Genomic DNA, 17794 nt, shown 5'->3' on the forward strand with positions numbered 1-17794 from the left:
GAATATTAAAGTGCTTTCTAGATCTCAAAAATTAATTAATTAATTAAAAATAAAAATAAAGGGCACCTGGGTGGCTGAGTCGGTTGAGTGTCTGCCTTCAGCTCGGATCATGATCCCGGGGTCCTGGGATCGAGTCCTGCATCAGGTTCCCTGCTCAGTGGGGAGTCTGCTTCTCCCTCTCCCTCTGCCCCAGCTCATGTGGGCTCACTTGCTCGCTCTCTCTCTCTCAAAAATAAACAAATAAAATCTTTTAAAAAAGAGAGAGAAATCATGGGCACCTGGGTGGCTCAATCGGTTAAGCATCTACCTTCAGCTCAGATCATGATCCCAGGGTCCTGGGATGGAGCCCCACATCAGGCTGCCTGCTCAGCAGGGCGTCTGCTTCTCCCTCTACCCCATACCCTGCTCATGATCTCTCTCTCACGCTCTCTCTCAAATAATTTAATTAATTAATTAATTAAAAAGATATTATAGTCTAGGGGTGCCTGGGTGCTCAGTTGGTTAAGTGTCTGACTCTTGATTTCAGCTCAGGTTACAATCTCAGGATACTGAGATCGATCCCTGAGTCAGGCTCTGCAGGAGCAGGGAGTCTGCTTGAGATTTTCTCTCTTCCTCTCCCTCTGCCCTTTCTCCCACCAAAGTCGTGCACACGTGCACACACACTCTCTCTCTCCTACTAAAAAAAAAAAAATGGGTATCATAGTTTGGTATCACTCATAACTTATTTGATTCCCTGAATATTGTATTAAAACCTCATCCATGTTGACATAGATGCTCTATGTTAGCTGCAATAAAGTACTCAATGTACAAATAGAGCCAATTGTCCTTTATTCTTTACATTTAAAGAAAAAAACACCAGATTACAGAGTATACAATTAAAAAAAAAAATACCAAATAACTCTACAAAGTGGTGGCAACTATATACACTCCCCAAAAAAGGATGTAAGATTTATGGTTCCTCTAGATTCTTGCTATTGTCAAGGTTATTAATTTTTACTAATCTAATGGATTTGGAACAATATCTGGTTCTTATATATTTTAACTTAGCGTTTGCTATTTACTGATAAGACCGATCAATGCTTGTTGGCCAATCACATCTATTGATAGGCTGTTAATGCTGATGATGAGTTACTAATTTTTTTAAAATTAGACAATAAAACATTCATATAGAGTGTATAGTATATTGCTTTTAAAGAATAATAAAAGCACATACATGTGTGCTCACCACCCACATCCATTTTCAGAAAAGAAAACAGTACCAAAAACTTTGCAGCCCCCTTCATGCCCCTACCGGATCACAATCCCTTTGCCATGCCTAACAGAGGTAACAACTAAATTTTTTCATTATTCCTTTGCATCCCTTAATTTTTCCACACATGCATGAACCCCTAAGTAACATACTGATTAATTTTGCCCATTTTTAAAACTTTACCTAAATGTAATCATACAATGTAAGCTTCTGTAACTTTCTTTCTTTGCCTAGTATTACTTTGCATATTCATTCATGTCAATGCATATAGTTGTGATTTACTCATTTTCACAGATATTACTCACATACCATCGGATAAATATGCCACAACTTACTTACCTGTCCTACTCTAGGTAGAAATATGGGTTGTTGGGGCGCCTGGGTGGCTCAGTCGGTTGAGTGACTGCCTTCGGCTCAGGTCATGATCCCGGAGTCCCGGGATCGAGTCCCGCATCGGGCTCCCTGCTCGGCAGGGAGCCTGCTTCTCCCTCTGACCCTCCCCCCTCTCATGTGCTCTCTCTCTCTCATTCTCTCTCTCTCAAATAAATAAAATCTTAAAAAAAAAAGAAATATGGGTTGTTTCAGGTTTGGGCTAATACTAAGAGTGCTGTGAACATTCTCATCTATCTGCTAAAAGGAGCACTTAAGAACATATCTAAATACACACGTGGGAGTGAGATTTCAGGCCTGTGTTTTCATACTCCCCCAGAGCACTCCCATGGCTCCATGTATTGACCAACACTTGGTATTGTCAGACCTTCCCTATTGGATTCTTTTTTTTCAAACTAAAACCTTTTAATTTGATCAACATTAATCTTTTAGCTGTATACACACAAATATTTCCACGCTGCCTGTTGCTTGTCTTTTAATCTCATTTATGAAAGGCTTTGATTAGGCAGAAATTTTATTTTAATGTATTCACTCTTTAACAATTTTTTCCATTCAGGATTTTTCTTTTTAGGGAGTCTGAGTTTAAGATATTATATTCTATCTCCAAGGTGATAATGACAATTTCTCATATTTTCTTCAAGTTTTAAAGACCTCTTCACAAATGGATTGTGAATCCATCCAGAACTGAATTTTGCATTTGGTGTGATAAAGATCACAAATGTGGATAGGAAAAGATTCTTTTTTCCTATACAGATAATTGTCTGAGAGCAATTCATGTAGAATCCATCACCTCCTCATTTATGTAACATCATTTCCACTGTATAATAAGATAATACACTTACAAATATGAGGAGAGCTACTTCAAAGTTCTTTATTTGACTAAACTTGTGCCAATAATAAGCCATCTTAATAACAGAGCCTTTAAGTCTTGATGTCTGGTAAGGCACCCTTATATGGGTGCTTGTAAAAAATTGTTCTGGCTGTGCACAAACTTGTTCTTCCTATGAATTTGAAGATCAGTCCTTCAACTTCTCCAAAATACCCAGTGGATATTTTGATTAGATTTACACTGAATTTATACATTGAATTTGGGGAACTGCCATCTTCATGATATTGTTTTCCTAGCTATGAATCTATGATTATGGTATATTTCTCCCTTTTCTCTTCTTTTATGTCTTTTAATAATATCTGATAACTTTATCCATAAATATCTTGAGCATCTTCAGGAACAACTATACCTGGGCACTTCAAAGTTTTAGTTGATACTATGAATGAAATCTTTATTCCATTATATTTTCTAACAGGTTATTACTTCTGGATTAGAAACATATATATATATATTTTTACATTGTACCCATCAACTTTACTCAACTGTCTTATTAGTTCTAATAATTGACCTGAATATTCTATTCACTTTTCTAGGTAAACAATCATATCATCTAAAATTAAGCAACTTTAATCTCATGTTTTCCAGTGCTTATACCTTCCATTTCTCTTTCCGGCTTACTACATAAAGTAGAACATCCCACACAATGATGAATAGAAGCAGTGATGGCAAGTAATCCTGAATTGTTGCTAATTGTGATAGAAATGTTTACAATGACTCACCAATTATGATATTTGCTATGACTGCTTGACAAATATCATTTAAGAAAGTTCCCTTCTAGGGGAGCCTGGGTGGCTCTGTTGGTTAAGCATCTGCCTTTGGCTCAGGTCATGATCCCAGGGTCCTGGGATCGAGTCTCGCATTGGGCTCCCTGCTCAGCAGGGAGTCTGCTTCTCCCTCTCCCTGTGCCTCTACCCCTGGCTTGTGCTCTCTCTCTCACTCTCTCTCTCTCAAATAAATAAATAAAATCTTTAAAAAAAAAAAGTTCCCTTCTATTCCTAGTCTGCTAAAAGTTTTTATCATGAGTCATTAATGTCATCAAAATTTTTTTATGTCATAAAACATTAAATTCCATCAAATTATTTTTCTACATCTATTGAGGTGATCACATGCTTCTTCTCCTTACATCAGTTAATATAATATAATGGAATAAATGTATAATAATAACGTGGCAGGACACAATACACCAGTGAGTTAAATTTGCAAATATTTCATTTAATAATTCTGTATCTGTTCATTAAAAAAGAATCATCTATGTTCATAAAGATGAAACTTCTATAATTTTCTTTTTCATCTAGTTTGTATATTAACATGTCTAACCTCATAAAATGAGCTTGATAAGTCTCTCTATTTTCTGAAACAGACCATACAAGTCTTTCACTTGGTAAAAATGTGTAAAATCATCTCAGAATGATGGAAGAGGGGCTATTAATCCTAGATTTAATTGGTTTCAGTCTTCATTGTATGCAATGTAATCTTCTATGATTAATATCTTCTGTCTCCTGTTTGTTTTTTAATCTTAACAGTTGTCTTCCACATGAAACCAGAGAGCATCTCATGATTGTCTGATACCTTCTTACAGACCTGAACTCCAGTTTGTGTTCAACAAATGTTTTTCTGATTGACTGACCAACCCCAGTGTTCTTCCTTCAGTCTTTTCCTTTAACTTTATATCAGAAAAATTTCAAACACACGCGAAAGTAGAAAGGATAATGATCCCTCATGTATCCAAAACCCAGCTTCAATAATTAACAATTCATGACCAATCCTCTTCCATTCATCCCCACATGCCTATCCCCATATTATTCTGAAGAAAACCAGACATCTGATCATTTCACTCACAGGTATTTCAATATGTAAATCTAAAGGAAAATGACTTTCTAAATATAATACCACTATCATACCTTAAAAAATAAAAATAAAAAACTCCTTAAATTCAGACATTCAGTTAGCATTCAAATTCCTAATGGCCTCAAATGATTTTTTATGATTCCTTGATCTTTCTTTTAATCTATAGGTGTATTTCCCTTTTATTTTTCTTGCAGTTTACTTGATGAAATTGAATCATTTGTCCTATACAGCAGTGCTTCTCAAGCTGCCAATATTGAAGGGACAGTTTAAGATTTCCCATCAGTCTCAGACTGAGACATGGTCTTACTGTGCGTGACTACCACACAGACTGAGCACATGCAACTCACCAGGAGCATGGAAGAACACTGGAACCAGTTTATATGCTATTCCACAAAGGAATTCCACTGATAATGTGCTTGAATATGATGGCTTACACATTTCTAAACACTGCTGCTTAAACATTTCTAAGGTCTTCCTTTTGATTTTTCTGTTTATTTCATTATGCACATCACATCTTTTTTTTTTTTTAAAGATTTTATTTATTTATTTGACAGAGAGGGAGAGACAGCAAGAGAGGGAACACAAGCAGGGGGAGTGGGAGTGGGAGAGGGAGAAGCAGGCTTCCCGTGGAGCAGGGAGCCCAACACGGGGCTCGATCCCAGGACCCTGGGATCATGACCTGAGCCGAAGGCAGACGCTCAATGACTGAGCCACCCAGGCGCCCCTTAGCATTGCTGTTGCATTTCCCACAGGTTGGATTTTGCTTATTAATTCTCCATGGCATAGTTTAGCATGTTTCTCTGTCCTCTGTACTACCTGTCAATTTGGAGCTGGATCTAGAGATCTGATCAGAGTCAGGTCCAAATTTTTTGGCAAGACTTTAGAGCTGCCACTGTATTCTTCGTCAGGAGACCTGAAAGTCTGGCCCTGGACCCTCTCTTTGTGATGTTGGTGGTCACTGATGAGCAATGTTATTACTAGCACTAAATGTCGAAGGCCCGCGAGTAAATTGGGTTGTCCGAAGTTTGTTCTCTGAGAGACTCAGAAGCTCTCCTCCCCTCAGCCCTCATTGGTTCCCTCTACAGCCTCGGTTTCGGACACAGTGCAGAGCTTGCAGCTGGCAGTTGTAAGTTCCCACCATTTGTGAAGATCTTAGGGAGACCTCGTCACCCAGCCATGTCGGAGATGGGCTTTGCTATTCCAGTTGCTATCTGTTTTGTAAGATTTGGGACTATTACAAACTATACAACCCACCTCCCTTCTACATTTTTAGAACAATGTTGTTTGCTTTAGCATCTTAAAATGACACTTAATTCACTGATTTTTCAGGGTTTTAAAATTTTCCTAAATATATTTAAACTAAATGTACTACAAGTACCTCTTCAGCTCCATCCCACACATTTTGCTTTATTAATGTTAACTGTGATCACACAATTTAAGTGGGGTCTACCAAGTTTCTACAAAATAAAGTGACTATTTTCCCGCCCATCTGAGCAGTTTGAAGAGAGTATTTTCCTTACTGGTTAATAAGTAATTTGCAATATACTATAAAATTTCTCTTTTCTTTTTTTTTAAAAGATTTTTATTTAGTTATTTGGCAGAGAAAGACACAGCGAGAGAGGGAACACAAGTAGGGGGAATGGGAGAGGGAGAAGCAGGCTTCCTGCCGAGCAGGGAGCCTGACGCATGCGGGGCTTGATCCCAGGACCCTGGGATCATGACCTGAGCCGAAGGCAGACGCTTAACAACTGAGCCACCCAGGTGCCCCTGTAATATTTCTCTTTATTCCATGAATCTATAACTGTGAATTTTTAAATGTCTGAGGACATGAAAAGTTTTTATTATCCTTTCTTCCTGCTTTCTACATAAACCACATTGTAGTCAAGCACAGTTCTATTTATGTTTTTGATTCTTTGACACCTATTTAGACTTCAGCTGTCAACTAGTACATGGACAACTTATTTTAAGTATCCCATGTGACTACATACCTCCGACTGTGAGTATAGAATTTCTGTGTGGATTTGTATAGTTACAGAATTTTATTTTATTTTAGTTACAGAATTTTAAAAATAACCATAACTCAAGCCTGTTAATCGTGTTTTCAGGTTATCTATATCTTTACTCACTTTGTCTTCTTAATCCATTGGTTTTTGACTGAGGTCACTTAAAATCTTCTACTATGATTATGAATTTGTCAAATTAAACTTTTATTTCTTCAGTTTTGGTTTATGTATTATGGCTATGATGTTGGGCACATTAAAATTCCTGATTCATAAAGCATTGTAGTTGATATATTATCTCTCTTTATTCGTATTTATCAATTTTTGCCACAAGTTCTATTTTGTCTAATACTAATATTGCTGTACCAGCTTTCTTCTGGCAAGTATTTGCTTGATATATCTTTTTCCTGCCCTTTATTTTCAACCTCTGGTATGGTTTTGTTTCAGGTCTCTCTCACTAAAAAATGTCCACTCTGGTAATGTATGTCTTTAATTGGTAAGTTTAACCCATTTAGATTTGTGAGTACTGATAGATTTAACCTTTTTTCGAAATACAAACAGGGTTTCTTCACAATTAATAGTTAAAATATATATTGTCATAATTCAGTCATTTCTAGGCTTATCCCTGTTTCTTTTACCCAGACCTCTGTATTTACTTTTCTTCTTGTTGAAATACACCTTATAGTGATTGAAACAATAATTACAAAGATTACTAAATAACCGAACTTTAAAAGATAATATAATTTTTAAATTACATAGGTAACATGATCAAAATTACCGAAAAATCATGTTCTAGGGGAATAAAATGAAAGAAGGAAAAAACATTTTTTTGATGGTTAAGATTAGGTCAGACTTAGTACCAACACTTTAGTTGAGACCAGGCTTTAAAAAGAAATAAACAAAATCAACAACAACAATAACAAAAAACCTCTCTCTCCCCAACACCATTCTTAAAACTAACGCTCCACCTGGGTCATAAGCAGGTCCCACTTACAAAGCAGCTACCTAGAAAGCAACAGAATACAGCAGAATGGGCAATGGACTCAGAAGACCTGAGTTCAAGTTTCAGCCCTGCCACCAACTGGGTGGATAACCTTGGGCAACCTCCGGGGACTTCAGATTCCTCATGGTTGAGGTGGAAACAACTGATCTCACAAGGGTTTTAGTAAGAGGAATAAATGAAACAATGGACATGGAATTCCTCATCAAACTATATTATTAGTTATGTTTGTGTGTGTGTGTGTGTGTATAATTTTTTTAATGATAAGGCAAAATATACAGTAACATTATCAGTCTAGATTAGCCATGTCTGCTAACGACTAAACTGGACTGGACCCCAAACAAATATGAAACAAGATAAAGATTACTTTCCTATCCCTCTTCCTATTTTCCACCTTCTAAGGTAGCCTGGATTTTTCCTCCATTAAAATTCCAGTGTTAAGTCTCAAAGCTTTCTCTGCCACTTTCATGGCATTGAGGCTTACAAATCAGTGAGCACTTTCCTTTCTCATTTTTTTAATGAGGTAAGCCAGGCCGAGCACCTGCCGGCTACCGTGACCTGGCCACCATCTCACTAGTATACATCTCCTCCAGCTCATTAATTGTAGGTGACATTCTATCGCTTGGTCATATTTCCTAGACTTTGACCTGTCTATGTTCGTTTCCTTTTCATTTCCTCATAAACCCATACCCTTATTAATAGTGTTAATCCTAATTTAGAAAAGAGCCAGCTATTCCAAGGAGTAAGAATGCTCATTTAAGCAGCTATGCGATCAAGCGTGGATGGCCTTAGCATGTAAAGCTCACCTACTGCTGTAGGATCGCAGACTCACAGAAAAACAGCACATCCTGAGGCAAACAGTTGTCTCATACGACGTGGCTCACTTAATACAACAAAACAATGGTTCCTTCTTGGCCTAGGGATCATATACTATTCCTTTCCATGTCCAACAACCCATGTAGCTTCTGTTCACAGGAGGGAACTGTTCCTCCTGTTTTGATGAACATGTGTGGAAGAAGTGTGAAAGGGGTAAAGTGAAATATTTCCTGTGCCTCATTTTATTCCATTTGTTTCTTACATAAAAACAGAGACTTAAAAATATATGAATGAAAGACAAGTGGTATTGCAGGTTTTTAGGAAATAGACTCAAGCTTTTAGGGATTTTCATAATTTGCCAAAGAGAAAAAAATAGTAAATCAGTATATTATGATATCAGCTAACAAACACGAAAGGTGGCTTTTGAGAATAACCAGAATATCAGATTCCCTGATCAAAAACCTCTAAGCTCCAAACATACACTTCAGGAAGAGCAACAACTAAGGCATCTCACAAAGAAAAAAATGTAAAACACCTACCAATGTAAAGGAGGAGATGGTAAGGGAAGAGCTTGGGACCAGAACACAGTTTCCAATCTAAGTCAATAAATTGCCAGTCCCCTCTACTACAGAAGAAATTCATTAACCTCTAAAAGCACGAAAACCTAATTCACTTTTACTAACTGAGAACTGGGATAACCTGACCATAGGTTTCAGCATTGTATCTTAAGTTACATCATGGACTGAGGATAAATTTGAGCCACTGACTATTCATTCATATGAAGAAACCTAGAGAAAGGCAGGTCAGTATTGAAAGACTAAGGTCAGAGACGAGGGAAAACAAAGGCCAACTCATTTCTGTAGGTACGAACACAACAAGTCAATCAAAAAATATTGAGGCTCGGCCTGTACTGATGTATAATTTACAAACGCAAAAGGAGATCAAGGACAACTGCTTTCATTGAGATAAACTTTAGTGACCTCAACAAGAATGTCCACGCTATGTATCAATGATAAGAATGGTCTCAGCACTCACCTCGTGTTTAGAGAAGAGTCGGACGCCCTCCAACTGGTGGAACACTGGGTAGTGCTGGGAGTCGATCTGGTCGCGCCGATAGACATCACCCACCACCAGGAAGGCATCCAGCCCAGCGTGCAGCAGGTCCCACTGGTGTGCGGACGTGTGTGCTCGCAGCATGTGAGTCCCATTCAGGTAATAGTTGTCTCCCTTCTTCCGGCTGGGGTGGTCAGCTGGGATGAGCAGGCTGTCAAAGTTCTGCCAGGTGGTGACCACTGGAGAAAGGTCCTCGTAGACCGAGAACAGTGGAGTCCTAAAGCGGCCCACATACTGCTTGTAGAAGTGCTCCTTCACCCTCTCCTTGATCAGCCAGAGAGGGTGATGCTGCTGATTGTGCAGATTCCTGCCAAGCCTGGAGAGGACTTTCTGGGAGAGGTTGCTGTAGTCGTCCTGAGGGTAGGATTTGCCCAGCAACTCCACCACACCACCTGGAGCTCCTCGGGCACCAAACTCTGAAGCAGCAGGTCTTGAGCCCAAGGCCTGCCGATGATGGCCTTTGGAGACACTACTGGCCTTCCTCACCAGGAAAACATGCATGTGGGCAACTCTCCTGAGAGCTGAGCAAACCATTGTAGAAACTCCTTTCACAGATTCTGCAAAGAGCACACATGTAAAGCACAAGTCAAGCTTCACTCTGTAAAAAAGTAAACACGTCCCCTGTGTCTCCAACCAGCCTCCGATTGTCCTACTGACATCTGATTCCCTCACTGCCTCCTCCAAACAGACAGAAGATCCCACTAAGGAAATCTGCTGACAGAGGCTTACTAGGTACTGCTCTAAATCAAAAGAACTTTGAACATCACTTTTAGATCCCTACTCTCTAGCTGTCCTTCCGTGAGTTTGAAGAAAACTTCCTTTATCAGGTCGTGTCATGTCCTGAATCCCTCAGGTTGAATAAAACTTTAAATGCAACAATTTGCTTTTATTTGGACTATATTCTAGAAACAAGAAGTTTAGAGGGATTGCCTAAAGGACAGGGCTTGGTTGACCCTAACAATGTCTCATTAATTAAAGGAAGCACATGACTACATATAGCAGAAGAGAGGATATTTGAAACAGGCATCCTGCACGTTTCTACCTGTCATCTTTTTTTTTTTTTTTTTAAGATTTTTATTTATTTATTTGACAGAGAGAGACAGTGAGAGAGAGAATACAAGTAGGGGGAGTGAAAGAGAGAGAGAAGCAGGCTTCCCACGGAGCAGGGAGCCCAATGTGGCGCTCGATCCCAGGACCCTGGGATCACGACCTGAGCCGAAGGCAGACGCTTAATGACTGAGCCACCCAGGTGCCCCTCTACCTGTCATCTTAACTAAGTTCTGCTTATCTTTGACAGATGTGACTTCTGCATTCCACTATATTATAAAATGTTATTACATAATGTTACAAAACTGTTACTACATTAACTTTTTTTGATGTTTCAAATAAAATACACCATTTTGGGTGGTGGTTATTTTTATGTAATATTTATAAAAATAAAAATGAAAAAAATGAAAAACCCAGGTGCCTGGGTGGCTCAGTAGGTTAAGCATCTGCCTTCCACTCAGGTCATGATCCTGGGGTCCTGGGATCTAGCTGCATTGGGCTCCATGCTCAGTGGGGAGCCTGCTTCTTCCTCTCCCCTGCCCCTCCCCCACTGGTGCTCGCTCTCTCTAATAAAAATCTTAAAATAAAAAAATTAAAAATTAATTTTTAAAATGAACAACTTAAGGAAATATTACACAAAGTGGTAGACTATTCCAATGGACAGCTGAAGTTATTTTTATAAAATGCGAATCTTTTCTATCCTCACATCTGGTCCTGTTATTTTAAATACCAATGCAGCATCCCACTGTTATATTTTTGTTTTGTAAAAGAACAAGTTTCTACTATGCACCTACAGTAAACCAGGAACAGGGCTACACTTACTTGGGAAGGGATACAGAGCAGCCAGAAGACAGAGTACAGACCAGATCTTTTTTAAAAACCTGCCTAGAATTTGGGGCTCCTGGGTGGCTCTGTCAGTTAAGCATCTGCCTTTGGCTCAGGTCATAATCCGGGAATCCCGGAAGCCTGGGATCAGCCCAGTGTAGGGCTCCCTGCTTAGGTGGGAGCCTGCTTCTCCCTCTCCCTCCACGCCCACCCCGCCCCCCGCTCATGCTCTCTCTCTCTCTCTCTCAAATAAATGCAATCTTTTTTAAAAATGCCTACAATTTAATTTAAGAAGAGCACCACATTAATTAATTTAAGAAGAGCATCATAGTGTTAAGTCCCTTCGGCAGTCACCCGATACAGGCTGTTCATGTCACCAATCAGGTACAGCTGACTGAACTCTAAGGAGTACTGGAAGAGGTGAGACAACCACTGGACCACTAATGCAGTGTTCATTCCCCATGGTCACAGAAACAAGTTTTAAACTGACTCAGGGGTCTCAGTAATGAAAATCTTCAGCTGTTTTATCCCTATGCTGGCAAAAAAAATTATTATGAACTTAAATCACCCAAATCATCTCCAAAATTTTGCAATTTTTTATCTACTGGGCTACTTTAAAACATACAACCATGTGGTTATTTTATTTCGAGGGCCCTATAATAATTAAGAAAATACCTACCTTCGTGATAGTAAGCTGCATTAGGAGTGAACTGTATTGTTCCAGGTGACATCAAAAGCATACTGAGTACGTACTCAGGCAGCACAGTGCCCCTGATTCAAAAGTGTAACTGAAAATACCTAGCTGCAAGATATCGCGCGTGTGTGTGATTGCTTATTAGCAGCCGGTGCACAGCACTTTCGCAGGAGACTGCCATCATAAGAGAAGATACCCAGCAACTCCCTGGATTTAATTCATTTATGGCACTATTTTGTCAGTTGTTCCAAAAAGTGTTTTTGGCTGAACTTCAGCGGAAATCTGTCTTCCCATCTAGTGTTCAGTGGCTTGTCAATGCAATAGATACGAATTTTAAATATGCATGCGCCACCTTCTACACCTTAGTGCGAAGTCACACTGTTAGGTTGTTAGCTACCCGGCTGAGCTACCGAGCTCAGCACCCTTGGCAAGACACAAGAAAGCATCTCTTCCCTCCAAAAGGCATATGCTGTGATGCAAAGGTCAGAATTCTTCTGGGGACGGGGCTATTGGTGCAATTGTTCCTGGGTTGTTGACTACCTTTTCCTTCTCGGTTCCCAGCCCTTCACACGGCCAAACCCTCTTCTAGGTCCTGTTCCCACATATGTGCCCCATCCTCATGCCCCTTCTTTGTTCTCCTCACCCCACCCTCAGCTTACTGAGTACTGAGAAAAGTTTCCTTTTCTTGTCTTCCTTTCCAGACTTTTTATCTGCTCAGCGCTGACATATATTCCCCACTACCATTTCTCCCCACCCAAAACAATTATTTGGGTTTTTTTTTCTATTGTCATCTATTACAGAGAGAGAATAATGATTATGATAACTTTCCCACTTCCATCTGAGAAGGAGATTCCATTCTTTTTGTCTCTTAAATTTCTCTATAAGAAACAGTCCCGGGCACCTGGGTGGCTCAGTCAGCGTCTGCCTTCGGCTCAGGTCATGATCCTGGAGTCCTGGGATCAAGCCCCACATCAGGGTCCCTGCTCAGCGGGAAGCCTGCTTCTCCCTCTGCCTCTGCCACTCCCCCTGCTAGTGCTCTCTTTCTCTCTCTCTCTCCTTCTCTCTCAAATAAATAAAATCTTTAATAAAAAAAAAGAAACAGTTCATGTGGAAAGCACAGGAGACGGAGGAAAATGACACTGCCAACGGCAGTCATAGCTCTACTGACACAGTGGGCTTCCATCTCATACTTTCAACAACGTCGTGAGGTAAGCATTATTCATAACTACCATTTACAAAGAAACTAAGACTCAAAGAGATCATGCCTCTTGAGCAAACTCATAAACCTCCCCATGGACAAAGTTCAGAACTCTGACCGACTTAAGTGCTTCTCAATCAATAGCTCCCACTGTTAAATTCAAATTACACCTCTTTAATCACTCCTAACTTCTCTCTTACCTGAGCAATTTAGATTATACATAAATGCATTTTAAACGCGCAAATGAAGAAATGAAATACTATGTAACCAAGAACTGGTAGGCCAAACCTGCCCATGTCCTGTTTCTGTAAATAACGTTTTGCTGGAATGCAGCAATGCCCGTTCATTTCTATACTGTCTGTGGTAGCTGCTCTACCGGAGGCAAAGCTAAAGAGCTGCCACAGAGACTGTACAGCTCACGAAGACCTGAAACACTTAGTATCTTGTTCTTTACAGAAAAAGTTTGCTGAGCCCTGTTTTAGCTTAATTCACTGAAAATTCAGTTCTTCCACAGTATTAAGAATATCTTCCTAGTCACAAATACACGTAGATTATAGAGCCACTAAAAGAAAAGTATAAATGTGGATTTTAAATGTGCTAATATTGGTACAGAAGACACAGTGAGACCAACTGTGAGAGGAGCCAATACAATACAAAGGGCAAAAGACCACACTTTGCAGACACCCAGGTGAGTGTGACCCTAAGTCAGCCACTCAGGCGCTGTGTATTACTCTTGGACACACAGCTTGACCTTTCTGATTCTCAAGTTTCTCATGCATAAAAATGTAGAAAACAATACCTACCTCATAGTAAAAGAATTAAACTAGATCCTGTTCATAATATACTTAACTCAATGACTGTTATGTAAAAGATAAGATGAGTTGAATCTAGAGTTAAAAATGACACAGAGACTTCTAGAGACCAGGTAACAGAGAAAACAGTAAAGTTATTCAGTGAGACAGGAAACACAGGATGAATTTTGTTTGTTTGTTCAAATAATTTTCATATGTGCATTTGTGGTTGGAGAGGGAAACAGCTTTGGACAGGTTAAAGTTAAATATGACTGAAGACAGTCATGTTATAATTTCTAGGAATCAGTCTGAGGTATGGGTTTGAAAATGAAGTGAGAGATTAATGCTAGAAATGTAGGCCTTGGAAATTATGTGTATAGAGGTAAGAGTTAATATTATAAAGGTATATGACAATCCATGGGCAGGTAAGAGCAAAAATAAAAATGGGCAAAAGACCAAATTCTTGGAAGTTACCCTATTTAAGGGAAGGGTATATAAAGAGTAAGCCAGAAGAGAACCAAAGGGTACAATATCACAAAGCTACGAGCAGAGAGTTTCTAGATGGAAATCAAGGTCTTTTCTGAACCTAAATGCCACTGTATGTGCAATCCTTAGCATGCTGTACTATTACTATTTGTTTGTTGTTAGACTGTGTGGTTCTTGAGAGTAGAACATACACTCCCTTCTCTCTCTCTCATGTAAATCTTCGTATACCCAGAGTCTAGCACTCCACCTGATACTGGATGAAAGAGGAGGGAAGAAGTGAAAGAGGAAAAACAGGAAAGGATGGGGAAAAAAATTGGTCAACATGATAAAACATACGGGGCGCCTGGGTGGCTCAGTCGTTAAGCGTCTGCCTTCGGCTCAGGTCATGATCCCAGGGTCCCGGGATCGAGCCCCGCATCGGGCTCCCTGCTCTGCGGGGAGCCTCCTTCTCCCTCTCCCACTCCCCCCTGCTTGTGTTCCCTCTCTCGCTGTGTCTCTCTCTGTCAAATAAATAAATAAAATCTTAAAAAAAAAAAAAACATGATAAAACATAACAAAGAGGTTAGGCAGGGGGCAAAGTAAAGAACTATTTGAGAAGATGACCATCAACAGGGCAATTTCAATGGCTGAGTGAGGACAGAAATCAGATTATAATGGGTTGTGAAATGAATGGAAGATGTAAAAATGAAGGAGGATACCAAAGAGAGAATAAATAAAAATATTTAAAACTTCTGAAACTAAAGGAAGGGAAGCTGAGGGAACTTTTAATAGATGGTCCTAATCTCCCAAAGAAAGCTTTAGATTTATAAAGAACAATATTGTGTATTCACCAAGTAAATGTGATTTTTTTTTCTAAGAGGAATGCTATAGTTTAGGATGAAAGTTATGAATATTAGATAGTAGGGTCAGGGGAGGGCACTATGCATGAAATTAAGAGGAATCCATTTAAGAGTTACTGTAGAAAATAAAAATTCAGAGAAACATGAGAAATTTGAAAAGGAAAGGAAACTGATTTAAAGAAAGTGTAAGTTCAGAATGTGTAGGGAAACACTAGAGGAACAAGGATGATTGACTGATTTGGTTACTGGAAAGTAAGGAGTCAGCCAAAAAGAAGTATATTAATTGACCTGTCATCCAGAACAACCTCACAGAAGAGAGCAGTCACTAGAAGATTTTTCTAGATAGACTCAAAGGTTATCGATTTAAAAAAATAAGTAAAAATTAATATACATTCTGTACGAATCCAAGAAAGTCACCAACCAAGGGTTCTGGGGCTAGTGGAGATAAGTATATTGATCTGAATACTACTTAGTACCAGATAATCTATCTTCCTGGCACACCCTCAATTTTAACCTACTTCACTCCAATTTCTTGGGCCCCCAGAGCCTTCTTAACTGAACGTTAGGCCTACCTTTAGGTCAGCCAATCATGTTAAAGTCAGAATCACCTATATGAGCAATAATACAGCTCCTTATCAAGAAGTCAATATTAGCTTTTGAAAAGTACACACAATAACAAGAGTGCTTTACATTTTATAAAAATAATTTCACATGCATCTTATTACCGATTCCAATAACACCTTGATGGTACACACAATTATTAGTCACAATTCACAGAAAAAGAAATACTGTTCATAAATGACATAACTCAATTCCCATGGATAAAAGTAGCAAAGAGGGGCCTCGAATCCTTATCTCTAACTTTAAAATCCCATGATCTTTCCACTTTACTCTAAGCCACTGAAAAAGAGAAATAAGATGGAGGCAAAAAGGGCACAAAAACAAAGGTGTAAATAAGAGTTTCTTTAGCCAGTGATACAAAGTTTTCATTCTATAAAATGAATATAAAAATGTCATGCATTAAATATATAAAGAACTCTATGTACCTCTCACCCTATCATGACTTAAAAATAATATGCTAGAGATAGTCAACACTACTAAAAAAATGCAATGAACTTTTTTTTCTTTATTACTTACAAAGACATTTTGAGATGTCTGCAATGGGCCAAGACACTTTTTAAAAGGTTATTCGGGTAAGTTCGTGCGGACTTTCTTTTGATACATTTCCCCGTAAAAGTCAGAAGGAGGCAAAATCACTCTGCTGGCTTTAGAGTGAGTGCCTCAGAGCCCTATAAAAAGAGCTCACTGCTATTGTTTGTTGATGATGGTACCTGTGAAGGTAAGGGGGTAGTTTCTCCCAGTGTACGGCACCCAGTGTACGGTATGGGCTAATTCACTCCATCATATTTTCCTTCCTTCTTTGGTCATCCCAAGTTATGCAAATATACAGTATTTTAAGCTACTTTGACTAATTAAAGATCAGGGGACATAAAAAATTATTATGTCACACCAGAGAATATTTACTTATAGCTATTATATATAACTTTGTAAGAAAAAATAAACAATTACAAATACTTAACCCAAATCAGATACAGAAATGAAAAATCTCAATGGAGCCTGCTCTTTCTTATGCTCTTGGTTATTGGTAGTTGTAGGAATTACCTAACACCACAAGAGCCCTTTTTCTCTTACCTTCTGGTCCTCTATTTACATAGTCCAGAAATGTGGATTATTTAGAAAACAGACTTCTGGCTTGATGTTGATACGACCATGAGTAACTGTGCTGCACCACCGAAATCTACCCTCAAGAATGGAGGACTCATCCAGTCAGATGCTCCAAAGGTTTCAACCTTTCTTAAAGATAGCCTCACCTAGGGACGCCTGGCTGGCTCATTTGGAAGAGCATGGGATTCATGGTCTCGGGGTCATGAGCCCAAGCCCCATGTTGGGTGGAGAGATTACTTAAATAAATAAATAAAAACTTTAGAGATAGCCTCACCTAAAGAAAGAGCCCTGCCCAAAATCACACATCCTTCCAGGGACAGCCTGCATCCATTACGGTGGGGGGTATGTTTCAGGACACAGCTGGCTGGCAGGCCCCCATGCAGGTGGCTGAGATCTTCACTGGGACTCGACTTCCCCTCTGCCTAATCCTGCTTCTTCCCAGTCCCCCACAGGTGTTGATGCCAAGAGCAACATCACATAATTAATAACATCACATAATTAATAAGTATCCTGCACTGCTAATCTTCAGCTCAGAATTTGCTTCCTGGAAAACCCAGCCTGGGACAGATGTGACAGAATTAAATCCTCTACTCTTCCTCCTGAATCAGAAATACAATATACTCACAACTTTATTTTGATACTACCCAGATGCTCATTTTCCTTCTAATCAGAGAAAATTGGTTTTTGTGCATTAACATATACATAACATAAAGTTCATCATTTTTTTTTTTTTTTGTCCTTTCAATTGAAAGCTTTATTGAAGAAAACTTTCTTTGTTGTCCTTACTTTTCTCATTTTGCAACAGAAGGCTCAAAGATGCATCTTTGGAGGGCATGGCGCCCAGGAGAAGTTTTGATCTTTTTTTTTTTTTTTTTTTTTTTTTT

General features: G+C 39.1%; 1 protein-coding gene across 14 annotated transcripts in view; it reads right to left on the bottom strand.

Moving 5' to 3' along the window:
* The window catches only part of FARS2 (phenylalanyl-tRNA synthetase 2, mitochondrial), a 471129-nt gene that overhangs the window by 386614 nt on the left and 66721 nt on the right, over positions 1-17794 (bottom strand). For all 14 annotated transcript variants that reach the window (XR_014147549.1, XM_081827736.1, XM_081827742.1 and 11 more), the window contains one exon: positions 9228-9862. Coding sequence is in view for 13 of the 14 variants with exons in the window: in XM_081827736.1 (XP_081683862.1) it covers positions 9228-9839 (612 nt within the window). In the remaining variant the exon portion in view is untranslated. Of the gene's footprint in view, positions 1-9227; positions 9863-17794 lie in introns of those variants that run through there.

This window comes from Leptonychotes weddellii, chromosome 8 (genome assembly GCF_054177405.1).
Source record: "Leptonychotes weddellii isolate Sample4059 chromosome 8, ASM5417740v2, whole genome shotgun sequence".
Taxonomy (NCBI): Eukaryota; Metazoa; Chordata; class Mammalia; order Carnivora; family Phocidae; genus Leptonychotes; species Leptonychotes weddellii.